The sequence below is a fragment of the Xiphias gladius genome, chromosome 7 (genome assembly GCF_016859285.1).
Source record: "Xiphias gladius isolate SHS-SW01 ecotype Sanya breed wild chromosome 7, ASM1685928v1, whole genome shotgun sequence".
NCBI lineage: Eukaryota > Metazoa > Chordata > Actinopteri > Istiophoriformes > Xiphiidae > Xiphias > Xiphias gladius.
The window spans coordinates 25,967,696-25,995,514 of record NC_053406.1 but is presented as its reverse complement, the minus strand read 5'-3'; the positions used below and the strand labels follow the sequence as shown (position 1 = coordinate 25,995,514).

The 27,819-nt window shown below is 45.0% G+C and overlaps 2 protein-coding genes, 1 long non-coding RNA gene and 10 other non-coding genes across 14 annotated transcripts in view; 6 read left to right on the top strand and 7 right to left on the bottom strand.

Annotated features, from left to right (window-relative positions):
• Positions 1–1,563, bottom strand: part of actn4 (actinin, alpha 4) — a 58,881-nt gene extending 57,318 nt beyond the window's left edge. For both annotated transcript variants that reach the window (XM_040130070.1, XM_040130069.1), the window contains exon 1: positions 1,135–1,563. In XM_040130070.1, coding sequence (XP_039986004.1) covers positions 1,135–1,260 — 126 coding nt within the window. In that variant the 5' untranslated portion in view covers positions 1,261–1,563. The remainder of the gene's footprint in view (positions 1–1,134) is intronic.
• Positions 183–16,738, top strand: LOC120791598. The gene is made up of 3 exons (XR_005707705.1): positions 183–530; positions 8,142–8,276; positions 16,506–16,738. It is a non-coding gene; the product is annotated as an uncharacterized LOC120791598 (long non-coding RNA).
• zgc:85932 (uncharacterized protein LOC405875 homolog) lies at positions 5,082–27,651 on the bottom strand. The gene is made up of 20 exons (XM_040130078.1): positions 27,342–27,651; positions 23,025–23,094; positions 21,954–22,072; positions 21,578–21,711; positions 20,468–20,639; positions 20,218–20,289; positions 19,666–19,757; positions 19,155–19,229; positions 17,479–17,639; positions 16,491–16,648; positions 15,038–15,246; positions 14,370–14,415; positions 13,031–13,105; positions 12,571–12,631; positions 11,755–11,819; positions 9,962–10,030; positions 9,275–9,353; positions 8,126–8,242; positions 6,914–6,972; positions 5,082–6,635 (listed from the first exon to the last, which is right to left on the bottom strand). Exons 1-20 carry the CDS (start codon positions 27,588–27,590, stop codon positions 6,609–6,611), a joined length of 2,109 nt encoding a protein of 702 aa, XP_039986012.1. The 5' UTR covers positions 27,591–27,651; the 3' UTR covers positions 5,082–6,608.
• Positions 10,434–10,506, top strand: trnak-uuu. The gene has a single exon. It is a non-coding gene; the product is annotated as a tRNA-Lys (tRNA).
• Positions 11,000–11,072, top strand: trnak-uuu. Its single transcript has one exon. It is a non-coding gene; the product is annotated as a tRNA-Lys (tRNA).
• trnak-uuu lies at positions 11,366–11,438 on the top strand. The gene has a single exon. It is a non-coding gene; the product is annotated as a tRNA-Lys (tRNA).
• trnak-uuu lies at positions 13,691–13,763 on the top strand. Its single transcript has one exon. It is a non-coding gene; the product is annotated as a tRNA-Lys (tRNA).
• On the top strand, positions 14,208–14,280 carry trnak-uuu. Its single transcript has one exon. It is a non-coding gene; the product is annotated as a tRNA-Lys (tRNA).
• On the bottom strand, positions 15,429–15,501 carry trnak-uuu. The gene has a single exon. It is a non-coding gene; the product is annotated as a tRNA-Lys (tRNA).
• trnak-uuu lies at positions 15,795–15,867 on the bottom strand. Its single transcript has one exon. It is a non-coding gene; the product is annotated as a tRNA-Lys (tRNA).
• trnak-uuu lies at positions 18,077–18,149 on the bottom strand. The gene has a single exon. It is a non-coding gene; the product is annotated as a tRNA-Lys (tRNA).
• On the bottom strand, positions 18,443–18,515 carry trnaq-uug. The gene has a single exon. It is a non-coding gene; the product is annotated as a tRNA-Gln (tRNA).
• Positions 19,005–19,077, bottom strand: trnak-uuu. Its single transcript has one exon. It is a non-coding gene; the product is annotated as a tRNA-Lys (tRNA).
• Positions 27,652–27,819: the final 168 nt, after the last annotated feature.

Sequence of the window (27,819 nt, the reverse complement as noted above, 5' to 3'; positions counted from 1 at the left end):
TAGGTCCTGTCCAACTCGTCTCCAGGCGCTCCGGCTCTGGTGTGTTACCCGGGCCCTTCTCTCCCACTGACCTGTCACACAGGCACAGTCCATGTCACATGGACCGCCCTGATTTGCAGATCGATGAGAGGCAACCTGTATGGACGTGAAACCCACATTCTCTCTCTCGGTGATGTCCTGGACTTATTCCTGCGTTTGAAATAGCTGCAATGCTTCGGATACTCGTGAGGTCTGAAGGAGCATGTAAGGAATTTCACCAGCAGACCGCCGGTTTCGATGGTGCCCCAGGTGCTTGTCCGACCTGCCAGGAACCTGAACCTCGCGAGAAGGGGATCGGTAGCTCCGCTCAGTGGGATTCAAACCCATTAAACGCGGACATATTGAACCGCAGCTGCCTTAGAGGTGCCTTATCTACATGTCGGCCACGGACACCGTGGTATCGGTGAGATTTTTCCAGTCGTGAGCAGCAGCAGCAGAAAGTCGCCTGGCCTCAGCCAGTCCTGTCGGCCCCCGACCAGTCAGCCAAGCGGGTGAGTCCGGGCGCTTGATAACGCCCTTAACCCTCAAAAAAACAAAAACAAAACCCCGCTGGACCTGCTACTGGGTCGGATCTGCACAATCACTACCTTATTTATTTCTTTCTTTATTTTTTGCATCAATGTGGCGCCGTTTCCGCCCGAGGAGGGAAAAAGAGAGAAAAGAAAAGAAAAAAAAATCACCTTTGACAGAGTGAAAGCAGCAGCTAATGATAGACACAGGCTCGGCTCGGCTCGGCTCGGCTCGGCACACACAACCCGAGACTTTCTCATTCAGGGAGGGCGAACGAGAGAAGAGGTAGTCAGGATTTAATCGGTGAAATTTAACATGCTTGACACCGAGGGGAGCCTCGGGACGAGCTGAGGGGAGAGCGCCAGGCTGGGGGGACAATACGGTCGATTTCAAGTGGGGCGCTGGGTGCAGCGGCGGGGTTTAGCGTAAAACCGAGGCCCGTAGTCGGGCTCTGACCTCCACTCCCCGACCCATCCCTCCCCTGCCATTTTCTTTCTACCCGCCGCCGCCGCCGACGCCTCCTCCTCCTCCCCGTCTCAGCCCGGCTCGAATCGGCCCAGCTGGGCCCGACTTTGGTGGCCTTACCTTCCTCTGCTGTTTCTCCCAGGCCGGGTCCAGCAGCAGGTCCCGGTCCCAGTCATTCTCCTGCTCCATGTAGGTCTGCGCCCCGCCGGCCGAGGATTGGTTGTTGGCAGCGTGATAATCTACCATGTCAGCAAAAGAAACCTGAGTACGCCACAGAGAAAACTGTCAAGGGAGGGAAAAAAAAAAAAAAAAACCGTACAAAAATAAAAAATAAAAACGAAAAACAGGCAACGTCGGCCCGAATCAGAGAGGTGGGACCGGGGAGGGATACGCGACCGAGGGAAGTGCCCTTCTTTTCTCGCCGCTTCCAGCCGTGAGTGTGTTTTTGAACGTGATGAACGCCCGGTGTGTGCAGTCAGAAAATCCCCGCTGCTGCTGCGAGAAGAAAAGCTTTCCCTCTGAGCGGTGTGGCTGCTGGGAGGAACCGGCCGCTCCGACAAGCTGGACGCAGCGAGGGCCGGCGCTTCCTGTGCCGCCCTTCAGAGTAAACTCGCGTGTCTGACCGCACCACCGTTGACTTCCATATTACATTTTAAATTTCTCCTGTGTTGTTGTTTTTGTTGTAATTATGCGTTTCACCAGTTTTCAGCCTTAATCAAGCGTCTTTTTTCTGTCTCTGTTTCTGTTTTTTTTTTTCATCGAAACGCATTCAACCATACATTGATAAAAACAATAAAGAAAAAGAAAATATTTTTCATCAATTATCTTTTATTATCAAATTTACAGCAAGAAATTCACTGGATAATTGGTATGAACGAAGTTCAAAACTCAATTTCTTGTGCAAAGAAGTTTTCCTGTAACCCCCCAAAAGCTTTGGGATTTTATTTTGAAGGCATCATCATCTACTTCCCGGTATAAATCTGTGTTTTCCTGTACATCTCCAGTAGCTTCCATAGGCCCAGACAGCTCATGAATATTCATGTTCCATTTGAACGCGAGCTGCCGAAACAATGAAACACTATAGATCCGAAACATTTAAACGACGGAACACTGAAAACAATAGAACTGTTTAGAAGAGATTTCTTTATTTACTGCAAACGTTTTTTCCTGATACGTCTCTCAAAGGGCACGGAAACGTTTCATGTATCCCTGGTCAAAATTTGAATAGTCAAGTGAGTGAAAGATGACCTGATTTCCAAAAGGCATGAAGTTAAAGATGACACATTTCTCTAATAATGTGAGCATGATTAGTTGTTTTTTTTTTTTTTGGATTTCCATCTGTTACAGTTTCAAAATAACAAAAAAAGGAAAAGGGGCCTGAAACAAAAGTTTGGGCCTCCTGCATGGTCAGTACCTAGAAACACCCCCTGTGCAAGTGTCACAGCTTGTAACCATTTTGTTGTGGCAGCTCAGAGTCTTTTCATTCTTGTTTGGGGGATTTTCTCTCGTTCTCCCTGCAAAACGCTTCTAGTTCTGTGAGATCCTTGGTTTCGTCTCTCAGGCGCTGCTCTTTTGACGTCTATCCACAGATTTTCGATGATGGCAGAACCTTCAGCTTGCGCCTCTCTCCAGGTCGTCCACTGTGGATTGTGAGGTGTGTTTAGGATCATAATCCTGTTGCAGAAGCCAACCTCTTTTCATCTTCAGCTTTTTTACAGGGGGCAAGATGTTTGCTCCCAGAATTTTCTGGTATTTCATTGAATCCATTCTTCCCTTTACCGGTGAAACGTTCCCGTGCCGCCGGCCGCAACACAAGCCCAAAGCATGATTGACCCCCTTCATGAAATGCTGCGCCCTTTTTTGTCCAAACATACCTTGGCTCATTGCGGCCAAAAAAGTTCCATTTTGACTTCATCAGGACTTGGCCACAGGACTTGTTTCCAAAATGCATCAGAGTTCCTTTGCAAACTTCTGACGCTGGATTTTTGTGGTGATGGACCCAGGAAAGGTTTCCGTCTGGTGACTCTTCCATGAAGGTCATATTTGTGCAGGTGTTGCTGCACAGTAGAGCGGAGCACCACCGCTCCAGAGCCCGCTCAGTCTTCCTTTTGAGGTCAAAAGGGGTTTTTAATTTGCCGTTCTAGCAAATTAAAAAAACAGTTTTCTTGGTCTTCCAGAGCTCAACTTGACCTCCACCGTTCCTGTTATCTGCCATTTCTTAATTACACTACGAACTGCGGAATCTGCTACGTGAAAATGCTTTGCTATCTTCTTACAACCTTCTCCTGCTCTGTGGGCATCAGTTATTTTAATCTTCAGAGTGCTGGGCAGCAGCTTAGAGGAGCCCCTGGCTGCAGACTGTTGGGACAAGGTTTGAGGAGTCCGAGTGTAGGAGCCATAGCCCTAACAAGCTGAATAAGCTTATAAGGGTTATCGCTATGCCCAAACTTTTGACTGGTGCTCGTTTCCTTCTTTTTTCACTCTAAACCTGTACAAAATGAAAATAATACTCTAATCATGCTCAAAATGTTGAAAAGAATGTTTCATCTCTAACCTTATGCCTTCTGCAGATGAGTCCATCTTCTTCTCACTTAACTGTTCACAGTAACAGAAATTTTGACAAAGGGTACCTGTAGCTATCAAATCCAATTTGGATTTAATTTCCCTGCTGGTCCGGTCAGCCGTTGGTTCCCGTTCGTTTCTGTCCAATGCGAAAACTCTAAATTCCCTCAGTGGGTCTGCTCAGTAGTCAGAAGTTAACGCTGCATCACAAGTAAATTGATGTGGGGCCAGAAGAATACTTCATTGGAAAGGAAACAGAAATATTTCAGTGATATCAGTTATTTTTTTTCTTGGTTATTTGTCACTTTTTTAAAAAGCGTCCGAGCCTCCTCTGAGAATGGAAAAAATAAAAATAAAAAAAGAAACAACCTGCAAAGGGAAAATCAATCTTTAGTAGATGATTCATGTGCAGCCTGTGACCATCGAGGGGTCGTGATCCAAACCATTTGAGAAGCACTGACCCAGAGGCCGGACATCATAAAAAAGGAAAGTGTGAGCTGCAGTATCATCCATTACATCTACCGGACCGAGGCTCGGGCTGCTTAGGAGAGTGACCGTCCTGCCTGCGGGAGCCACCTACAGAAGTAGGTCACGCTCAGGCTGTCCTGGTCGATTAGCGTCTCCGCAGCCCAGAGCGGCATATAGACCTTAGCATGACCATGGCTCAGCTTTGAGGCTGTCATGTGATGCCAGAGAGTGCAGCTCTGCTACTAACGGCCCCCTTTGATTGGTCACAACAGGCCTGAATCATAATACCAGTCTTGCCTGGGCTCATTAGCAGCAACAAGCCACTTATGAATGGACAGTTTTTAACTTTTTTTTTATCAAAAAGAGGGACTGAACAAAAAGGAAGTTGGGTGTCAAATGTAGTTGATGTTTACACGGGGGGGGGGTGATGATATGAATGCTGGACCCCGAGAAACACATTCTCATGGCTACTGACTCCAGTGTGTACACATTCTACAATAACCCATCTGTACGTACGTGTGCACCGCAAGCCGAAGTCAGCTCTCTTCTAGTGTAGCAGACACTTCAGAGACAGGTTTCTCAAACCGGGGCAAGTACAAACCAAAATTATCTGCATGACCATATACCAGAGGAGGGGGGGGGGGGGTTGTAAATTGAGTCCACCATCACATTGAAATTGTGTTGGAAGAGGATCTTTTTTAGGAGCAATTAAAGCAACCGACAGTTCTTTCAATGATCATGGGCATGTGAACTTTCAAAACATATGAATTTATCTTTTAACAATCATAGTTTGTTCTTATTTGGGGTAAGCTGACCCTTTAAGTTCATGTAATTGTTTTGGTGTGTATTTGTCCCGTGTTTTTGTGTGACCACCCGATGGTTGAGCTCACACAGCCCGTAACATTTTAAATGTGTTGTTGAGATGGCTTTTGTTTTCATATGAGCAAGTAAAGAACAAGGGAAGAAAAGAGCAAAAGAAAGACAAAAAGTTTATTACTTGCCATTTCAATAAAAGAAATCTGAGAGGTGAGAGAAACAGGAAGAGAGACAGTGTGTTAGGGCGTGGCTGATGCATGACTGTGACAGGCCATCCTAAAGGTCAGTTTGACTCAACACAGCAGTAGTGCAACAGGATATTGAACACACGTACACACACACACACAAAACCTCTGATATACGTATCTCCGGCTGTTCTCACTTTAAAGGATGATGTTGGAAGACGGATATTTACACATACCAGAGAACAGCAAAGAACGGAGGATCATTTCTCGCCTGTGGTCGGACCAAAGAAACCAGTAAACCAGAAACATTGACATGCATTAGCATCAAAAATGTTTGAGACATTCCTGTAAATATCTCTGACGGTTTCTGAGGTCTGAGGGAGTCGTCCTTATTCATGACACAACTGGGCATTTTTTGAAGTAGTTCAGACACAACCTGTTGACTCCCACACTCCCACAGCCCATACATTTGAATCAAGTGAAATGAAAGTGAAGGGGGGAGCACACTGGAGCGGGTCATCTCATTTTATCTTTATTTCTCTAAATTATTATCATTATAGCTCCTTATGACTTTACATATGCTCTTGGCCATTCTCTACGTTCCTAAAATTGAATACATTTTAGCAGAAATTAAATGAATACACAATTTTCAAATGATTGCATTTTAAACAAAATGTACGTAACTAAGCCAAAGGAAAAAGCACAGCCACCGGAAAGTATTGAAAGGAAAAAGACCTTTTAGAACTTTAAAAACTATTCAGACTGAATCCCTGTATTAAAACAAAGACTCAAACAGAAGCAATGAGTTCAAAATCACTTTATGTACTTGCTTTTTTTTTATACTCATGTACTTGAGATCAGTCTATCACAGCTTGAATGCCAGCATCTTGCCAGGAACTGTTTCACTTCAGATTTAAGGCCTTAAAATAATAAAGACATGCATAATGCAGGACAATGCTGAGATGATTAGTTGAATGGCTGATGAACTGCTTTGTTTGAATCTAGTTGTTTGAAGCCCCAACAATGGGACCATCGATCAAGAGTAAAGAGTCCGTTTTAGTGTCGTACATCGCTAAAGGTTGTTATTTTATACCAGCTATTCATTTTCAGATGAGACTGGAGGGGGCGGGGTCCAATATCCCAAATTTAGGCCGAGAAATGACGTCAAATTTGAACGTTTCATGCATGAAGTCACTGAGGTGTCACAAACACAGTGAACCATAAACTCCACTTTTTGTCACAGCCGCCCGCCTTTCTGTCAACTTCGACCCCGGACGTTTCCGTGACCAAAGAGAGTCCTTAAAGGTGTTTTCCATTATTACTGTGTGACTATATGATGAGGCCATGCAAGAGGGGAAATGAATGGCTTGAGAAATCTTGGTACAAAGCCTGTTTTTTTTCTTTGTTTGCTACACGTCTCTCTCATTGAACTACACAGTGCATCCACTTTCATATACACATATAAAACTACACATTAAGATCATGCATGAAAAACAGAAGAGCAGAAAAAGACTACTAAACTAATCAAATCCCGGTGAGTCCGTCTGAGTGGCCCAGGTCAGGTCAGTTGTACATGGTCATGTGGAGCCACTGGAACCAATGAGAAAACATTTAGCTGAATCTCACCTGCCTTAACGACTGCCCTTTATATGAATATCCTTCAGGTTTAATAAAGAACAAGCCAAACTGAGATGTAGAGACTTAAGTCATTCACATCATGAAAATACAAATAAACAGCAGATGTGCCATATATCACACCTGCTACCTCTGTTTTTGTATATTATCAGCTCTCTGTTGAATGTATCTGCTACCAACGCAGATAAAGAGGAAGGAGTCAGTGTCATACAGATGTATATCTGTGTTCATACCTGTCTGTAGCTGACAGTGATGGATCCCATCCCCACCATGTCGTACGCTTGAAATTTGTCTGCAAAGAAGAGGACAAAAAACATTGTACCAATCGGACACCATTCGACCGTGACAGCCAATAAAAGTCTCGATTTTATCCTACCTGTAGGACCAGATGGTCAAAGTTTACTGTGTCAGGACGTGTTGACGTGTGGCGTCTGATCTTGATTTAACTTTACAGGTAAAAATCTATGGTAGCTGAAATGTTTTACATCTCTTACTTTCAGTGTCATGACATAGTAATGTCCAGGAAGGTTGATTCATCCTCATGAAAGCACAAATAAAAATAAACTGAAGCAACTGAAACACATCCCACTGTCATTTTTTTTTTTATTACAGTGTGAAGGATAAAGTTGCGTCTAACAGCTGAGACAAAACCCTTTCATACTGCTCACCTGGTCACTCTGGCTACGTGTGTTTTATTTGTTTATAATGGAAATTAGCTGAGCAAGAAGCTGCTCTGTGTGTTTATTCGCTTGTCTGTTCATCAGTCTTTCACATTAGCATTTAGTTTTCATTTGTGGACAAAAACTAAAATGTATTTCATCATGGTTTTTATCTTCCAAGGTTAATGTTTACTTAGTTATTATTTCTTTTCATAGTGGAAAATGGCCATGAGCAAATTCTTTTGCGTTAGTCTTCTTTGACTTCCTCTAAAAGCCCGTACCTACTGAAACTTCTTGTTTATGGCTGTTGATCTGTGACACTGATTTCTTTTGTTTTCCTGAAAAATTTTTTCGCTCAAAGCACAAAGGCGTAATGGTCAGACACGGTCTCTGCTGTTTTCTGTTCTCACGTGCTCGTGAAAACATCCCTCTCCTCTCCGCCGTCTCCCCTCTTATCTCTTCCTCTCATATCTCCCCCCATCTTCTTCCCACGCCTCCTCTGGCACCTCACTCACCCTCCCTCCCCTCTGTTCCTCCCCCTCTGTCCCTCTTCTCATTTTCCCTGTGGTCGTTTGATGCGTTTGCGTCTCAGCATTACCTTAAATACAGACTCCCTGTTGGCAAAAACTGTACATGTCGTCCTCGTCGTGATTGAGTTCATTTGAATGTGAGCATGTCAGTGATTTAAACATGTTATTGTTTCTAATTGGTACCACCCAGCGCCTCTGCATTTTGAATACTGTGACAATGTGCCATTTGTCTTCCCCCCCCATCTCCCTCCCTTACTGATCATGCTCTCCAGTTTCATCAGCAGGTACAGGAAGCCAGGGTAACTGATGGTCATGTCGGGCTCTGTGTATCGCAGCCCAACCAGCTGCATCACCAAGTCATCCACCATGATGCCTGGAGCAGAGACGGACCAGACAAACAAACCCAGGTCAGAATAAATCCAGTTCTCCAACAGGTGCAGCGACAGTGGGCAGGACATTTTCTCCTGTGAGACATACACCTGTCAGTGGACCTCACGGGTTACAATTCACGCGTGTGCAGGTGTATACCAGGCCGTTGTAAATGTGTCAGGGCTTACTGCCTGTCACTCCACCTCACTTACGAGCAGCACTATTCCCCTGTCGATATTTTACTGACTTGCTGGTGTTTCACTTGAGTAGAAGTAAAGGTACCAATTAAAAGCAAAAAAATCAGTTCTTACTGACTGCCATTATTAGAGGTGAACCGAGTGAGGAATGGGATTTCTATGACTTCAAAGGGACAAAAATCTTTCTGAAGGATTTCAGTGTAAACACCAACGAAGAAAGGCCAGAATACTCTTGACTGACATGTCGCCGTACACACAGTCATCCGGCCTGTGCACTCTGTAAACTATAGTGAGGTTTACTACCCTACTTTAGCATAAATGTACTAACTGCAGGCATAATCTGAGTCTACACAAAGCGGATGACCCACCATCAACTTGATTGTAGGGTCTTTTACTACATAGGCAACAACTAAATCTAAATGTGTTAATGTTCTCTGACACTCGACAAAAGTTAGTTTACAAAGTTAAAAAGTTAAGGAGTGTCTGTAAACAGAAAGCAAATCAGAACTGCTTAGTCACTGCTAAAGGTTCTTGATCTAGTCCAAACACTTCAGTATTATATGTGACCTTATCTATAATGTAGTGTGGCCAAAGTAAATAAAATGAGTTACCTCCACCTTTGCCGGTGAACCGTGTTCAAAAGCAGAGGGAGAGGTACAGATAGGTGACTTGGCTCCCCCTGTTGGTCAGATTTTTATTGACAGATGTGGAGCCTGAACACTAAAACCACCACCTAACAAACGCTGTTTCACGCGTGACCCGCTAGATGCAGCTGAGAAAGGGTGAAAGTGTGAACGAGGTATGTGTTGATTCATGTCGCTGTGTGTCCTCTGTCCTACCTGCTGCCCTCAGAGCAGGGGCGACCTCTCGATACTCGAGGCGCTGGGTTTTGTTCTTGTCAAACACCATGAAGATATCCTGAGGAGAGGTGTGAACACTTGAAATTCAACTGTGACAACCCATGAACCGTTAAAAGCTACATTCTCACTGGCACAAAATTTGTGTTTGTTTTACGAATTGCATCCTGCTCAATGATGGACAGGTTTTTTTGTAGAAATAGAATTTAGTCTAGTTTTTGACCTACTGAAAAACACAGTGCCAGCGAAGTGCGTTCAGTGGCACAAAAACAAAAATCGAGAGAACACTATCATGTTGGAAGTATTTCTGTAATACAGATATCGGTCCATTTTTGCTTCGCTCGAGGGACTTTTGATCATCTCCTGAGCAACACGAGCACAACATGGATGGTTTAATCCACAACGATGAGTTGAAACTCGTGAAACGGCGGTGCTGTTGCTATGCAGTGCTCACTAAGAAATACACAGCATCACACTGAGAAAACAGGGGGAAGAAAAGCACGCTGGCAACACAAACGTCGACACGGTTTGATGAATTGCTCCTTACCCAGTTTTCTGATACACAAACAACCAATCCAAACATCAATTCTGTGTCGTCATCATTTTTAGCCATGTTGATTGATTTATTTTCTTGTTGGTGTTACTGTTGTGTTGTGTCGGGAACCGTACCGTCCACCTCCGGATCTTGTCCCACAGACTCTGGAAGTCTGGCCAGTTTAGCTGAGCAATGCCTTGGGTCTGGATAAGACACTGAGGTCAAGGAAATGAACCAGAGAAAAACCCAACAGACATGAACAGTGGTGACTCAGAAACTCAGAGTTGATACACGGTTCAGCGTCGATGGATAATTACCACATTCGTTTGAAGATGGCAGCATTATTACTGTAGCCTAATGAGACCGAGGAGCAGCCTAAACAAGGCTGCTGGGTTGCTTTACAGCACAAAAGAGGAAGAGAACAAAGATTGTAAATTTCACTATGACAGGAAACTGGGATCAAGCTTAAAGTTGAGTGTGTCATGAGGTTTTTGGGTAGAAATTTCTGCTGTTTCATTTTTGAAGCCTCAGAGTTTTTGATTTTACAGGATTGATCTTCTGATGTGTGAATCGGACGAGATGAGCTTGTGAATACACCATGACAGGGCCTGGATAGCTCAGTCGGCAGAGCATCAGACTTTTAATCTGAGGGTCCAGGGTTCAAGTCCCTGTTCAGGCGAGAGGTTTTAACAATAGGGAAGCAAATCTGGTCACTGCTACTGAAGACTGGTGGTGGTGGCACACCTTTAGACAGCTCACCTGTCTATCACGGACAGCTGATACGCAGAGACACACAACCATTCACACCTACAGGCAATTTACAGTCATAAAACGAAACTCATCTGTTTACCTTCGGACTGTGTGAGGGAACTAGGGAAGCAAAGCAGACCCATGTCTCCAATCCACGCTGGTTATACACTGTACACTATACTGCTCTGTTTCCAAAGAGCCTTCCTGCAGCCTCACTATGGACCCAAATACCTGTTCAGGCTCTTCAGTCAGGCCGACAGTGACTTAAACAATGAAATATTCACCTTGTTTGAAGCCTTGTTTAACAATGTGGCCGTTGAACTCAAATACTTTCTCCTGTTTCTCTCTGAAGTCCCCAAATGGACACGTTTATCTTAATACTTCGTAGATGGGCAGTGACGGAATGGGGCTACTCTACTAGAGCCTGGATAGCTCAGTTGGTAGAGCATCAGACTTTTAATCTGAGGGTCCAGGGTTCAAGTCCCTGTTCAGGCAAGACATGATAAAAGACAATGGAATCAGAAAGCATTAACATTCAGCAGCTGGTATAATTCTCATTATATACACAATGTCCTTCACACTGACAACTACAAATAATTTATCGATATTTTGTGGCAGCAAGTAGCTCATTGTATTCTTGTACAAGAGTGTACAACAGATCACAGGGTTTTAATATGCACTATGAACTTCTTAATAAACTTTCATAAAGTTACTACTTAACACATCTTGGGACGTCGCAGATGTCAAAATCGGTCACACGGTTGAATATGTGGGGCCCCACCAACAGAGCCTGGATAGCTCAGTCGGTAGAGCATCAGACTTTTAATCTGAGGGTCCAGGGTTCAAGTCCCTGTTCAGGCGAGAGAAGTTTTAAAAGGCTTGAAGCCAACATAACCGGACACAAACATTCAGCTGAGTTAACGTACCAGCTGCATCTAAGTTACACACATACAACAACTGTCAGAGAGGTGTCTTCTGCAGTTTGCATTCCAGAAATCAACGTGCTATAAGGAAACGATGCGACATGAATATAGATTAAATTGCAAACAAAGAGAACAATATCTCAATTTCCAAAGTTTTAACACATTCTGTTTTCCATGCATTTCTTGCAGCTGTCCCTCCAGCATCTGTAACTTATGTTACATTATGTTACAGTATAGTTCTTTTTCAAGGATACATCCATGAGGACCACCAGGCTCTTGCAGTGCTCCAGAGCCAGGTTCTTCTCACTGCCGGCCAACACTGAAGACAACAAGTAACATCAGCAGTGGGTATTTTAACATGCAGAGCATTACATCAAATCCTTACGTAAACCAAGAATTGTGAACTCTTGCGGTGATTTTTCGCCCTTTGAGGCGTGACTGAAGTGTTTTTAAAGCGTTAAGGTTGAGAGTGTTTTTCTATCTCAGGTCTTGGTTTGAACCCTGCCGGCTGTAGACTGTATGTCAAGGCAGGCGTAGGGTCGGCAGCTCTGCCGGGCAATTAGTGTCGTGAATACTGGTGCTGTTATGTTAATGGACCCCAAATAGCCTGTTTCAATAGAGGTGGGCGCGGATCCCTGGGACAAAATATGGTGAAGCCAAACATTCTCCGGGGGAAAACAAATTGCCACCAGTGTGCTTCATACATAGAGTAACCACACCGATTTATCACATACATACAAATACACACAAATGTTCATTCTTTCTCGTGGGTAAGGAAGCTAATCCTAAACTTTTCCACGAAACACGAGTCAGATGCTCTAAAAAGATCAAAAACAACAACAAAAAAATGTTTTACTCATCAATACACACACGTTTTAAGGTGCAGATTCAAAGATACAGATTTAGCCTGAGCTCAGCAGATCTAGCAAATCAAAAACTAGACGAAGAAACAACCTCAGGGATGACTTCCGACTCGTTACTTGAGGAGTCAAATTTTGAACGTTATCTTCTGTTGACAGAAACAAGAACGAACAAGTCTATGAATCCACGGAATCACTGACTTCACTGACCTCCTCCCTGTATGGCCTCCGTCAGGAGGCTGTGGAGGTGCACTGCTTTGCAAAACCCCTTCTGAAGACACAAAACAGGAAACATTCACAAACGAAACACCACACGACCAGTGTAACACTCGCACGGGCACTCCTCTTCATACATGTATAAGACACAGGCACAGCGGCTTTCAGCTCGTGGTTTTCACTAGTAATTGCACATGATATTAAGCATTGTATTAATCTGCTGGGAGCAGCAGACGTCTGGGGTTTACCCCCCAGGACAGTTCTGAGAGGGGCCATTTAGCTCAGAGAGTGCATTTTAAATGAATTCTTGTGATTATCCAGTCTGCGTGGGGATAAAGGCGTTTGCCAATGTTGCAGACATCCTAAAGCAGGTTAAAGTTCAAACCTGTTGGCAGACGTTAGTTCACCGGGCTCTGGTTTGGATGGACAGCAGCTGTGTCCAGGTAAATCTCACCTTGTTGCAGTGCTTCTTGAACAGATGTCTGGTAGATTTAGGAGACGGAAGGGCAGCCTGGTGTGGAAGTGACAGCTGCAGAAAGAAAACACAGAGTCTGAATTCAAAAACAAGCCGTATTTTTTAATTCAGTTGGCAGTTAAAGTAAAAATCAACTACATTTATCCATCCATTATCTAAACCCAGTGCATGCTGGCACCTATCCCTGCATGCACAGGGTGGGAAGCGGGCACACCTTTAGACAGCTCACCTGTCTATCACAGGCCTAATACGCAGAGACACACAACCATTCACACCTACAGGCAATTTACAGTCACAAACGAAACTCATCCGTTTACCTTTGGACTGTGTGAGGGAACTAGGGAAGCAAAGCAGACCCATGTCTCCAATCCACGCTGGTTATACACTGTACACTATACTGCTCTGTTTCCAAAGAGCCTTCCTGCAGCCTCACTATGGACCCAAATACCTGTTCAGGCTCTTCAGTCAGGCCGACAGTGACTTAAACAATGAAATATTCACCTTGTTTGAAGCCTTGTTTAACAATGTGGCCGTTGAACTCAAATACTTTCTCCTGTTTCTCTCTGAAGTCCCCAAATGGACACGTTTATCTTAATACATCGTAGATGCGCAGTGACAAAATGAGGCTACTCTAACAGGGCCTGGATAGCTCAGTCGGTAGAGCATCAGACTTTTAATCTGAGGGTCCAGGGTTCAAGTCCCTGTTCAGGCGAGGGGATTTCTAAAACACTTTAAGATTAAGAAAATGGGAAAGATCTTCATCGTATGACACAGAACTTCAGTTACTGGACTGTGTAGTTTACTTAAGTGACATCTCTACTTGGGAAGTCAGTGAGTAATCTACTACAATCACAGCTGCAGTGTAGCAGTCGATAACTTTCCAGTGTACTGTTTGCACTGGAAATTGACAAAATTAGATTTACTCAAAAATCAGTTTGCATATTAAAACCATTGATCTGCTGTTGTACTGTTGATGTACACTCTTAATAGGCAGAAGTCACTACACAGTCCAGTGTAGCAAGTCAGATACTGACCTTTGTTTCATAGTGTCATTCTCAAGTGTCTGATTTTATTTTTTCACAAGACACTAATAAGCCAAGACAACTGAAAATGTGAACCTAGGTGCAAGAGTGACACATGTCAGAGCAGTATCAGAGCCTGGATAGCTCAGTCGGTAGAGCATCAGACTTTTAATCTGAGGGTCCAGGGTTCAAGTCCCTGTTCAGGTGAGAGTGGATTTGAGTTTCCACTGAAATGCTCCAGGGTGGCCATGTTGTCTCTGGCAGGTGAACAATAACTAAGCTGGTTTGTCTCTCACCTTTGATATTGAAGAGATGTCTTGTGGCACTGGTTTGTGAGCTGGACTGAAAAAGAGAAGCATTCAAACATATCACAATCATCATATTTATACTCACAATTCTTAAAGCATGACATCTGACAAAAAAAAAACAACTGAAAAACCTGTTCGACCATCACGGTAAGACCATGAATCACACTGTTGTTTCGAGACTGATCAGCACATGAAATAATCAACCTCAGCTGTTTTGAACTTCTCAGAGGTTCAGATCTCCCTCCCAAGTTCCCATTCTGTGTTCATTCATTGAGAGTCATCTCTCCCGACCTGCAGCTGTGTGCACTTAATTATTACAACAAGTTATGAATCTCTAAATATTGATTCGAGTGGCGCTGTAATGCAGGATGAAACCTCAAACTTCAGTCCGATTGTTTTCCTTTCATTCCTCTTGCCGTGAGATGTGATCATGAGCTGTCTGAGGTTTCTTTGTCTCTTCGGCACTTTTGGAGGTCATCGTTTTGCCTCTTCTAAGAACACTAAAAACCAAGTCCAGGTTTTTCTAAAAGCTTTTAAACTTTTTACAGCTTGGTGGTACCTGATGGCTATGTTTTACATTCTTGTCCTAGCTCCAGTGGCAATGACAACTACAAAATCTAAACCCTGTCCGTCAAACAAACCAATCCATGACTCACGTGGCTGCGTTGCCCTGCTCTGTCAGCACCCGGAGGAGGAATGCCCCCTGCTGATTGGGCTCGGCGGTGGAAGGGATGACGATGTAGCGACCCGGTGGAAGGGAGCCACGAAGAACAACCTCCCGACGTGAGGAGTACTGCGGGCTGTGGCAGACAGGGCGCATTTTAGTGAGGTCCTCGGGCGACAGGTATGTATTTGCAGGATGGGCCTGTAGAGACAGCGCAGAGTTATAACAAGTTCTCATACAGAAAGAGTACCAATTACTGAGCCACTGTTTTCAAGTCCTTAACTAAACCATGAGCTGTGTGTAACTGAGATGCAGCTGGTACGTTAACTCAGCTGAATGTTTGTGTCCGGTTATGTTGGCTTCAAGCCTTTTAAAAATCCTTTCGCCTGAACAGGGACTTGAACCCTGGACCCTCAGATTAAAAGTCTGATGCTCTACCGACTGAGCTATCCAGGCTCTGTTGCTGGGGCCCCACATATTCAACCGTGTGACCGATTTTGACATCTGTGACGTCCCAAGATGTGTTAAGTAGTAACTTTATGAAAGTTTATTAAGAAGTTCATAGTGCATATTAAAACCCTGTGATCTGTTGTACACTCTTGTACAAGAATACAATGAGCTACTTGCTGCCACAAAATATCGATAAATTATTTTTTGTTGTCAGTGTGAAGGACATTGTGTATATAATGAGGATTATACCAGCTGCTGAATGTTAATGCTTTCTGATTCCATTGTCTTTTATCATGTCTCGCCTGAACAGGGACTTGAACCCTGGACCCTCAGATTAAAAGTCTGATGCTCTACCAACTGAGCTATCCAGGCTCTAGTAGAGTAGCCCCATTCCGTCACTGCCCATCTACGATGTATTAAGATAAACGTGTCCATTTGGGGACTTCAGAGAGAAACAGGAGCAAGTATTTGAGTTCACGGCCACATTGTTAAACAAGGCTTCAAACAAGGTGAATATTTCATTGTTTAAGTCACTGTCGGCCTGACTGAAGAGCCTGAACAGGTATTTGGGTCCATAGTGAGGCTGCAGGAAGGCTCTTTGGAAACAGAGCACTATAGTGTACAGTGTATAACCAGCGTGGATTGGAGACATGGGTCTGCTTTGCTTCCCTAGTTCCCTCACACAGTCCAAAGGTAAACGGATGAGTTTCGTTTGTGACTGTAAATTGCCTGTAGGTGTGAATGGTTGTGTGTCTCTGCGTATCAGCTGTCCGTGATAGACAGGTGAGCTGTTTAAAGGTGTGCCACCACCACCAGTCTTCAGTAGCAGCGACCAGATTTGCTTCCCTATTGTTAAAACCTCTCGCCTGAACAGGGACTTGAACCCTGGACCCTCAGATTAAAAGTCTGATGCTCTACCTCTGTTCTGTAATCGTTGAAAATGTTTTGGTTTTGTGTGTGTGTGTGTGTGTGTGTGTGTGTGTGTGTTTTTTTACCGGATATATATGCAGTGCTATGGCGAGGTTTATGTTTCTACGTCTATGGTGTTTCTGCATCAGAGCCAAAATGAAGGAGCAGGTCTTCTGAGGGACCTCTCTGCCACTGTCCACTTCTGACAGTACGAAGGAGAACTGAGGGTTCTGCCAAAACCAACCTGGACACACACAAACACACACAAACGTCAAATACCTTATTTATACACACACTGCACAAATAAACTCATCTCAACTCGATGTGAGAGAACAGGGCACAAACATTGTACAAAGTGACATGCAGTCTTGATCTTTTCAAATAAAAGCTGCTGTGCAAGTAATGGCCAGGGTTTGGGTCTGTTTGAAAAAAAGAGCCTGGAGGCGGGTAAAACAAATGACCCTCAGTGGAGTGGCTCTCTGAACCAAACACATACACTCCATCACATGTGCGCTGTATTAACCATACCATCTGTTTTATTTTAGAACAACGACGACGACTACACAGTTGCGTCGTTTTCTCACCATCCTGCTGGTCCGTCTCTTCCTAGCCATACTGTTCCCACCGCGTAAGTTATTACTTCTGATCGACCGGACTGTGCCGTAATTTCTGTCACGAAGCCGCTGTTAATTAAACTACCGTCTGTGAATCTCCCGCAAATCTCTCACAGCGAAAAAGCCTCACAGGGAAAGGGGTTTATTCCTTATGGCGAAGGTCTTAGACTGTGAAATAGACTGTGAGCCTGCACTGACAGCAAACAGCAGCCACAGTAAGTCAGGACTGCAAACTGAAGCAGATTGGAAAGAAGAGGCTGAAATATGATTAATGGGTAATAACGGTCTGTCTCTAGCAAGCGCCTGGTTCTCTCTTCAGTTGAGGTGATAAAGAGGCCACAGCTTGAGCGTTTACAGGATGGTACAAAGACAAACAGTACAGCTATGCACAGAACCAGAGACGCACCAGGCGAGACATTTTTCATCCCTGTCAGTCGTTACGTGTCATCGTTTGCCTTACCCCCCTGGGGAGAGCCTCCTGCTGTGATGCTCGGCACCCAGTTCCCATGATGCATTGTGTGGCCCCACGGCGCAACGCCGGAGCCCGGTTCTCCGAGACTGTCGGTCAAGTGACACACCTCCATCACCTGGAATTGCTGCCGGAAGTCTGACACCGACATCCTGGTTGAAAATGATGAGGAACGGGGAAGTGGAGACATTTCACACATTCTTTTTATTCTAATGCCTTTGAATCGCTCGCTAATGTGTTAACAGAGTCAGAGTCAGTAGCGAGCAGTATTACGGCAGCTGGGTCTGCCGGGCTGTCCATCACAACGCCACGCTGCCCGCTTCTTTCTTTCAGTATTTCTCTGACAAATGGTAAAACAAAAGCATGTGCGCTGAACAATGTCAATGTAAGTGGACTGGTTTGAGCGTTTTGTTTCGTGTTTGCAGAGGGCGGACATTAAGATTCAGAATCAGAAGGGATGTTGCTGTAGGTGTGAATGGTCGTCTGTCTCTGCGTATTAGCTGTCCGTGATAGACAGGTGAGCTGTCCCACCACCACCAGTCTTCAGTAGCAGCGACCAGATTTGCTTCCCTATTGTTAAAACTTCGCTCGCCTGAACAGGGACTTGAACCCTGGACCCTCAGATTAAAAGTCTGATGCTCTACCGACTGAGCTATCCAGGCTCTGTTGCTGGGGCCCCACATATTCAACCGTGTGACCGATTTTGACATCTACGACGTCCCGAGATGTGTTAAGTAGTAACTTTATGAAAGTTTATCAAGAAGTTCATAGTGCATATTAAAACCCTGTGATCTGTTGTACACTCTTGTACAAGAATACAATGAGCTACTTGCTGCCACAAAATATCGATAAATTATTTTTGGTTGTCAGTGTGAAGGACATTGTGTATATAATGAGGGTTATACCAGCTGCTGAATGTTAATGTTTTCTGATTCCATTGTGTTTTATCTCGTCTCGCCTGAACAGGGACTTGAACCCTGGACCCTCAGATTCAAAGTCTGATGCTCTACCGACTGAGCTATCCAGGCTCTGACAGAATAGCCCTACTTCGTCACTACGACTCTACGATGTATTAAGATAAACGAGTCCATTTTGGGACTTCAGGGAGAAACAGGAGCAAGTATTTGAGTTCAACGGCCACATTGTTAAACAAGGCTTCAAACAAGGCGAATATTTCATTGTTTAAGTCACTGTCGGCCTGACTGAAGAGCCTGAACAGGTATTTGGGTCCATAGTGAGGCTGCAGGAAGGCTCTTTGGAAACAGAGCAGTATAGTGTACAGTGTATAACCAGCGTGGATTGGAGACATGGGTCTGCTTTGCTTCCCTAGTTCCCTCACACAGTCCAAAGGTAAACGGATGAGTTTCGTTTGTGACTGTAAATTGCCTGTAGGTGTGAATGGTTGTGTGTCTCTGCGTATCAGCTGTCTGTGATAGACAGGTGAGCTGTTTAAAGGTGTCCCACCACCAGTCTTCAGTAGCAGCGACAAGATTTGCTTCCCTATTGTTAAAACCTCTCGCCTGAACAGGGACTTGAACCCTGGACCCTCAGATTAAAAGTCTGATGCTCTACCGACTGAGCTATCCAGGCCCTTACAGGACCCACTCTCATATGGGGGGTGTGTCCCCACCCCCGGGTGGGGGTGCGCGATGACACCACGCACTCACCAGAACTCCCCGTCCTCGCGTCGGACTCGGTCCAGTCTTTTCTGCTCCTGTGCGCTCACTGTGTTCCACTCTGGACTGGAAAGAGAGAGAGACATAGACGCAGAAATAGGAAGAGAGGCAGAGAGTATTTTTATCTTTTGTGCAAAAATATTTATTTCTCATTTATACCACTTTCACAGGAAAACAACAGGTATTGCGAAGTTAGCCGATACTTTTGTCATCCCATAACCTCAGAGACATCTTCTTGATTACATTATTAAATACTGTATGTAAATACAGACAAATGGAGCTACGATATCAGTCAAGAGGCACGGATTACTTTCTAATGAAACTGTTGTTTTACTCAAAGCTGAGTAGGGAATGCTGCCACTGTATCAAAATTGTTTTTGCATTTGTGGCAGCATTTCTGTATTAGACGCATTCTTCTCAAACCCCATTTAAATCTTAAATTGGACTTTAAATTTGAGAAACAGGGACAAAGACGTGGGACCTCGTGTAGGTGGGTACCAACCCTTTCAAGTCACTCCAGGGTCCCTCCCACTCAGTGTTGCCCCAGGGGTTGAGGATTCGCACCAAATCCTCGGTGCCATACGCTGTCTTCACCTGGCAGAGAAGGGGAACAACGGAGAGCAAGAATACGTGAGAGCAGTGGGAGGATCAGGCCACGAAGGATCTAGATTTCTACTATTAAGGTTCACAAATCCTCCATTTAAACTTTAGTCTCATCAATTTTAGTACACGTGGCCTCAGCAGGAGTATTGCTCCTGCTCTCTGAAGTGTACACGCGCGTCTGTTTTTGCAGCTTCACATTTATGTACAAAACCCAGAGGGTTGAGCTCAGGCTGTGGCCCAAGATCAAATCCAAAGCATGGTGCTACCAGGATCGTCTTTTAAATCTCAACAGTAGCATTTTTGGACTTAATGAAAAGCAACTGAAAGTTAAGGCTATTTTGTGCTTCGTTGTTTTCTATTTTGAGGTGAAGTCAGTGGAAGTAAAACTCTGTGTCATGTATGAAATCTGAATCTCAGCAGTCATTTGTTACCCTTGCTCAGGGACAGATACCTTCTCTACTGCAGTCAGAGAGTAGGCATGTCTGAACATGATCCCTAGTTCATTCCTTTGCTCCAGAGGACCCTGGGGGGAAAAAAAAATAAACATCCACCAACCGTCAGGACAGAAGGAACGTGACTCATCACATACAGCCGAAGCTCACTGAGAACATGTTCTGCCTCAGCCTTTCCCAGCGGGTCCAGGGATCTAAACTGGCCACTTTCTTTACCTTCCGGGCTCTTCTCTAACCTCCTCACTGTACCTGGCAGTTGGCGCAGTTGATGAGCGCTCCTTTGGACAGCAGGTAACTGAGGAAGGCCGGCAGGTCTCTGGGCAGCAAGGCAATGTTAAAGACCTCAGCCACCCCGCCCGTCATATCTACCATGGCCTCGTGAGGAAAGCCCATGTCCAGAGCTCTGTAGCCACCTTTCAGCCTGGGACAAGGGACACGGGGAGGAAAAAAAACATCAGGCAGTTTTCGGCTGGTGAACAAACAGGTAGACAACCGGACAAAGGGGTGGACAAAGTTTTATCCAGCGCATGAAGCTCATGATAGAAATGAATTTCCTGAGAAAACACCAAAGGTGAACAGACGTGCATAGAAAACAGATTAGTAAATCTATTTCAGAATTAAGGACGCACTTTCCAGTATGTCTGAATTTGGTCTGGTTTCACACATAACGTCCCTTGTAAGACTAGAGAGGACAAAGTATGTAGAGTTGAAAGGACGAGTCCGGTCTCTGTTCTGTCTTTCAAGCAAAACTTCTGTGACAACATTTCAACGAGCGTAGGTGTTTCCACGTTTCATATTTATGATTAAGGTGGGGTAGATCATTTCTTTCAGAGCTACCTGGAATTGAAGGAAGCAAAAATTAAACAGTTAAAAGAAGCTACTAAATATGGAGCTTTTGAAACATCTGTAACAGGCAAAGCAAGACCAAGACTAAATCTCTGCCCTGGAGACTGCAATGTACAGTCAACCCTACAGTGTAAAAGTGTTGAGCAAAATGGACAGCATCGTGATAAGTTCACTATTCTCAGTCTTCCCAGTGGAGGTGGAGAAAAAAAAAAACCTTTATTCTGAGGGTGTTGCCGGAGAAGCGTCACAGGCTCATTACAAGTAAAAGGCTCCTCACGACAATAAACGTCCAGCGCTCTGCCCGTTCGATTTTGATATTTCTCGTGTGAAACTGACGTGATGAACTTGACTTGACAAATGTAAAAGTGGGGTTAAAAAAACATGAGAGGCGATCTTCTGCCCAGTGGCCATGGGAAAAAATATATTGTTTTTTTTTAAATTTTGCAGTTGCTTTCAAATGAGATCATGTCCACACACACACACACAAACACACACTGATTGACAGGGACTCACTTGGCATAGGCCTTCTCCAGCAGTGAGCTCCAGAACTCCTGCTTCTCTGGGGAGCTGAGGTAGATCAGCTTGTGTTCCTGAGTCGGCAACAAGTCGTCTATCCTTACCTCCTCCCACTGACCGTACTGCCAGAACTACAAAGAGAGAGGGGGAGAGAGTTTCTCTCACTGCGCCAGTGACCTGCTTTCACCAACTCTGCAGAGGCCATAAAAGGTCCTTTGAGATTAGAGAAAAATATTCCTCAACCTATTCACACTATAATTCCAGTTACATATCAAGCATTTGTTGAGACTGAGAATTCAAAATTGAGGAAACTGCCAGTTGTATGTCCGTGTTGCGCAAACATCAGCACGTTAGGCAGCGTTCGGGTATTTACCCTGAAGGTGAAGCTACCATTGTATCCATCCTGGAAGCTCTGTCCCAGAGGCACGACCTTTCTGAGTAGAGAGCGGTTCATAGCCAGAGAGGCGATGGCAGAAAGTAACCAGCAGTCATCTAGGGAAAGCAGGTTGGAGAAGTAGGTCAGGTTGACAGGAGGGTGCAGCCTCCTGAGTATGCATTTCAATACAGAACGTCAGGAACTCTTAATAAGCCCTGTTTCAATTTTAAATGCTCCTCCATGTGCAGCCATATTTTCCCCAGATTTTCACATGGCCAATCTGAAAAATACCCCTTGATTAGATGCTGGTAGATAGATCACCTGCAGTGGACCAATGACAAATTTACTGCAGCATGCAAATAAAGGGGGTGAGACTTCAACTTCACTGTTTGCTCTTGCTAGCATCCCGGACAATCAATCACAGGGTATGTATTCTTTGCAATGCTACTGGACTGCTGTATTTGTGGAGCCAGGGCAGGTTCAACCCGGTCTTCAGGTTCTAATAAAGACCCACCTCCATGGGCTACAGCCCGCGAAGGATCAGGCCCTTGACTTTGGACACAACCAATACAGGGTATTATATATATTATATTATATACAACAAATACAGTTATTCATCCATTCACATTAAAGTGCTGAATTTCAAATTCTGCTTCTTGACACTCACCCTGATGCAATCACCCTCTTTGTAACATTGTTAAAATATCGCATGTGATGAAGTTACTCTAGATTTAAAGTTGTTTGGTTTTGTCAACCCGCAGCTAACATTAAAACAACGAAAAAGTAAATGACGTGTATCGGGAACCTCGACTGTCTCTTCGTGCAGGGTAAACAGGTGACCTGTGATTCTGTTTGGGGTTTCTATAAAGTTTACCCACCTTTTAAGTTTACCTGACAAAAAATACCCATACTACATTATAATACAGTATATAATAATTATCTGTTACTTTAAAGTTAAAGAGCTGGTGCTTTTTACTCAACTGTCCTGTGGCAAAGTGCACCGTGTGTTTTGTGGACTCATGTCTGAAAACATTGCGTTGTGTATAACTAGAGAAGTTGCCCACTTACTGAGTTTTCCCTGCCGGATGTCCAGGCGTGTAGCTCCATTTACTACGAACTGAGGTGATGGACAGAACTCCTAGAAACAGCAGGGAGTTTGATGATCGGTTGAAAAAAACAAATAAAGGAGGAGGGGGAAGAGGGAGAGAGGGGGTGGAGAAGTGAAACGGGATTTAGCGTGTCTGGAAGCACCATGTCGAAGCCAGCGGCGGCTAATTCTTTATTATCAGCTATCACAGCACTCTGTTCTCTCGAAGTCTGTCTGTCTTACCCAGAGTCAGACTGCAACCAATACACAACACAGTTAATTCAGTCACACCCTCTGTGGGTGTGAAGAGAAACCATAATATTCCATCATGGACCCAGTGAACTGCGGTAAATAGGTTCTTAGGGTCACTGTGTGTATGCAGTGTGCCTGTGGCGTGTGTGAGTAACAGTGCACAGTACCAGTTAAACGGGATTGATGTGTATCTTGGAGGTGAACTGGCTGGTGAACGAGGTGTCAGACTACAACTGGGTCAGCGCAATCAACAGGAGGATTCACATAATCAAGCCAGGATGATTATATGGGAGGAGAAGCAAGCCGTTTATAACATGATTCTGCAAGCTTCGCTTTATGTTACATAAGCAGATGGACTTGGGCCCTATCCGCTGCCCTCATAAATGTGTTTTCTCTACTTGTGTGTCCCTGTTTTGATTTTGGTGTGCGTTGATGAAATGTCACCAAAGGAGGAGATTGGAATGTGAAATATTTGCTTCACGAATGATAAAGACGCTAATTTACAGCCTGACAACTTTCCCTTTTTGAGGCAAGAAGCCTGAGGTTACTTTTGTTTGCGCACCTCAATTCTTTTAAAACCCCGAACCTTTCAGTAGCTACAAAAAGAAAAGAATGACCAAACTTATGAGCGCCGTTGAGCTCTTGTCTCTTTTCGCATCTGTCGCAGATTCCTTCAACGTGTTTATGCAAAACCACACACAAAAGTGCACACAAAAAATATCCTTGGCAGTCTATGTACAAGAGCCCAGTCATTACAACCGACAACTAGCAACGCCCAGTGAGCTGTCGAGCCGCGACCATTGAGAGGCTCAACTCATCAAACACCAATCAGAATGGGTGAATTAAAAGGAAATGGAGACCTGCCAGTTCCTCACATATTATTTGCCCAACATGTTTGCTGATACGGTAACCTCCACTTCAGTTTACACCAAAACAAGAGCTTGAGTGTGACGGTATCACGTGGCACCCGAAGGCAAAGTTGACCTCACATATTGGATAATGTTTGATTATGAATTCAAGGTTTCATTTTGTGTGAAAAGCGTGCATGGGTTCTTGGTTGTACAAATGAACCCATAAGGAGTTGGGAAAAACTGTAGTTACTGACATCGTCTGCTTCAGTAATTACCCGCCAAGGTAAGTGTGGAATGGTGATGTTTGCTCGGACTTCATTCTCTGTGTAGCTTCAGTCACTACTTCTGCTAAGATTCGCTTTTTAAACCTGCCTTCCTGCAAGAAGAAAATACCATAAGGCTATTGGCTGTCCAAGTTTAAATGGGCTACACATCTCTTCTAAACCACAGGGCAACACAGAAGACAGGAAGCTGACTGTGTCGTACGTGAGGCCCTTGTGCTTGGATTGCAGTCGCTATGAAGAAGCCAGATCCTTAAGAAGAAAGTCCCCAACTCAGTTTCTGCTTAGCAGTTAAATCGGACAGAGTTTCCAATCAGGTCTGACATCAGAGAGGACGAAATAAATGTGTGTGTGTGTGTATTTACACTTTAGTTTTTTAATGTTTTATGGAAATAACTTTAGGGGGAAAGTGAAACAAGTAGAAAGGGTAAAGGAGCATCGGTCTAACAGGCCATAAATGCAAACCTTTGTGAAGCTTGTACGGTTTCATTTGTGTTTCAGTCTGTAAGTTTTGACTTATAAAGGGTTCTTGTTGTTTTGTCCAAACCCCCAAGTACATTAAGTTACACAGCAAATAGAGAGAAAATAAAATCCCTTAACTTAAAACATTGCATATATTAAGACTCGGTAAACTACTGTCAACAGTGGATGGTTGAGTGGCCCCAAAAGCAATGAGACAAACAAAAAAACAACCAAACTGCCAAACGCCTTCTACTCTGAACCACTTGTTACCCTCTATAACAGCCTTCAATCCACCACATCGCCCAGAGGAGCTGCCTCCATTTCACGTAGAGATGTCTTCGTTTGATAAGGCACATATTTACTGAACACAGGCCTTGGGTGAATACACCAGGAGGTTTTATCATAACCCTCACTCAGCACTGCCCTAGTTAGAGAGGAGACAACAGAGGAGAGGAGAAGAAGAGAAAAGAAAAGAGAAGAGAGAGAAGAAAAGAGAAGAGAACAGAGGAGAGAAGAGAGAAGAAGAGAAGAGAGGAGAAGAGAGGAGAGGAAGAGAGAGAAGAAAAGAGGAAGAGAAAAGAAAAGAGGAGAGAACAGAGGAGAGGACAGAGGGGAAGAGAAGGAAGGAAGAGAAAAGAAAAGAGAGAGAAGAAAAGAGAAGAGAACAGAGGAGAGAAGAGAGAAGAAGAGAAGAGAGGAGAAGAGAGGAGAGGAAGAGAAAAGAAAAGAGAGAGAAGAAAAGAGGAAGAGAGAACAGAGGAGAGGACAGAGGGGAAGAGAAGGAAGGAAGAGAAAAGAAAAGAGAGAGAAGAAAAGAGAAGAGAAGAAAGGAAGAGAAAAGAAAAGAAAAGAAAAGAAAAGAAAAGAGGAGAGAAAAGGAGAGGACAGGAGAGAGGAGAGAAGAGAGGAGAGGAGAGGAGAAGAGAAGATAAGAGAGGAGAAGAGAGGAGAGGAAGAGAAAAGAAAGAGAAGAGAAGAGAAGGAAAGAGAAGAGAACAGAGGAGAGGAAAGAGGGGAAGAGAAGAAAGGAAGAGAAAAGAAAAGAGAGGAGAAGAAAAGAGGAGAGGAGAAGAGAAGATAATAGAGGAGAAGAGAGGAGAGAACAGAGGAGAGGAGATGAAAGGAAGAGAAAAGAAAAGAGAAGAGAGAGAAGAAAAGAGGAGAGAAAAGGAGAGGACAGGAGAGAGAAGAGAGGAGAGGAGAGGAGAGGAGAGGACAGAGGGGAAGAGAAGAAAGGAAGAGAAAAGAAAAGAGAAGAGAGAGAAGAGAGGAGAGAAGAAAAGAAAAGAGAGGAGAAGACAAGAAAGGAAGAGAAAAGAAAAGTGAAGAGAAGAGGTAGCCTGTCTAGTTCGGACACCAGGGCACTAAACAGCAGTTGCACATCTGGCCACAGTCGGACTGGCCCCCCATCAGTCCGCATATCTGCCGGTGCCTCTCGCGTGGAGGCATAAAATGCCCCAGAAAGTTTTTCTGATTGGGATCAGTTATGTGGAAGGTTTGGTTTGTATAGTTTGCCCCACTGGCCTCTAGTTTTCCAGGGGTCTCGACCGCGCGGTTACCGTGACTCTCCTCCCGATAGTAAAACTGTGACTGTGACTCAGTAATGAGTCAATCGGGATTTCATACGCGGCTGCTTTTGTCCCACGTACTCGGTTCCTCGCAGTAACTTAAGCTGTGATGTGGCCTAATGGTTTGTTTCGGTGCGAAAATAACTTGGCGGTTTTTCTCTGGATCTCTCACGTTTCTTAGCGGAACCGGCCTCCACCCGGTTACACGCATCCGGTTTATTCACAGAAGCGCAGCATTCCTCGAGCCCTTCATCGGAAATTTCACTACCGGCGTCCCGCTGCATCTGCATTTCCGCAGGGGAGTGTGGCCATTTCCAGAACCGCCCGTGTCGCGCGACTGTCCGCTTCCCTGCACTTGACACGTTTTCAAGGTTAACGTTGTACCTGTCGCACCCCGACGTCCTTCCGACTCAGCAGATAACGACCGACGTGCAAAGCGTGTGGTGAACTTGTTATATATCAGCGTCAGAAACAAGGGGAGAGAAAAAAACCGTCCAATCTTCTGCTCATGTGAAAGTGGAAATAACAAAGAGCAAAAGTAACCTGCTCGAGTCAAAGTAAAAAAAAGACGGTCGGACGGAAGGTTAACGTCTGGTCACATGGGTATGAGTCGTGTTTTGTTCGAGGTGAAGCTCACGGGAGTTTCCTATTGGCTTGTTCTGACATGAGCAGCTGGAACCGGCAATTTCCATCGGCTGCTCGCGCGTTAACGCGTCAAGCCCGTGACTCGGCGGGTCCGGGTGCCGACCATGGACGGAGACTCGCGCTTGTGACCGGGTGAGATTGCGATTAAACCGTTTTCGTGGTGAAGGCGCCGTCGCTTCTCTCCAACCCACCGGAGCCGAAGACGCATTTAAGCTTTGGCTTCTTCGCCTCGTCCTCACCTTTGGCCGCTTCCAGGTGACCCCGGACTGCAGCTCCAGCTCGCCCAGGGGGAAGTGGTAGTCCACGAACAGCCCGTCCCGGCCGGCCCGGTTCACGTCCACGCTCTCCGGAGGCAGGTCCCGGTCCAGGAGATCCGTCAGCCAGCGGCGGGACTGTGAGCCCAGCAGCTCGTCGGAGCAGACCGAGTCCTCGTCGTCCTCCAGCGAAGGCACGGAGCTCTCGGACGACACACTCGACGACTTGATCATGTCAACAGCAGCAAGTCCTCCGCTGAAACTTAGGTGCCGTGAACCGGGGCCTCCGACCTGTCTGTCCTCCGCTAGCTTCAGCTGATAATAAACTCACAGGCCACGCCCTCTAGGAGAGGTACACAGGTAGACGTTCACCTGAGCGGAAGGTGTGGGAGGTTGGATTCACCTCTGCGGGGTTTTCCGGTCCCTGTCGGTCAGAAGCCGCCAGATGTTTTCGGTCACTTTA

Bases quoted from the DNA above. Each gene is read 5' to 3' on its own strand.
- zgc:85932 (XM_040130078.1), bottom strand. From the start codon at position 27,590: ATGATCAAGTCGTCGAGTGTGTCGTCCGAGAGCTCCGTGCCTTCGCTG. The intron at 21,712-21,953 runs GTAAATACCCGA...CTCTCTTTGTAG, and splicing joins ATGGTAGCTTCACCTTCAGG to TTCTGGCAGTACGGTCAGTG. The intron at 20,290-20,467 runs GTACAGTGAGGA...TTTTCCCCCCAG, and splicing joins TCAACTGCGCCAACTGCCAG to GGTCCTCTGGAGCAAAGGAA.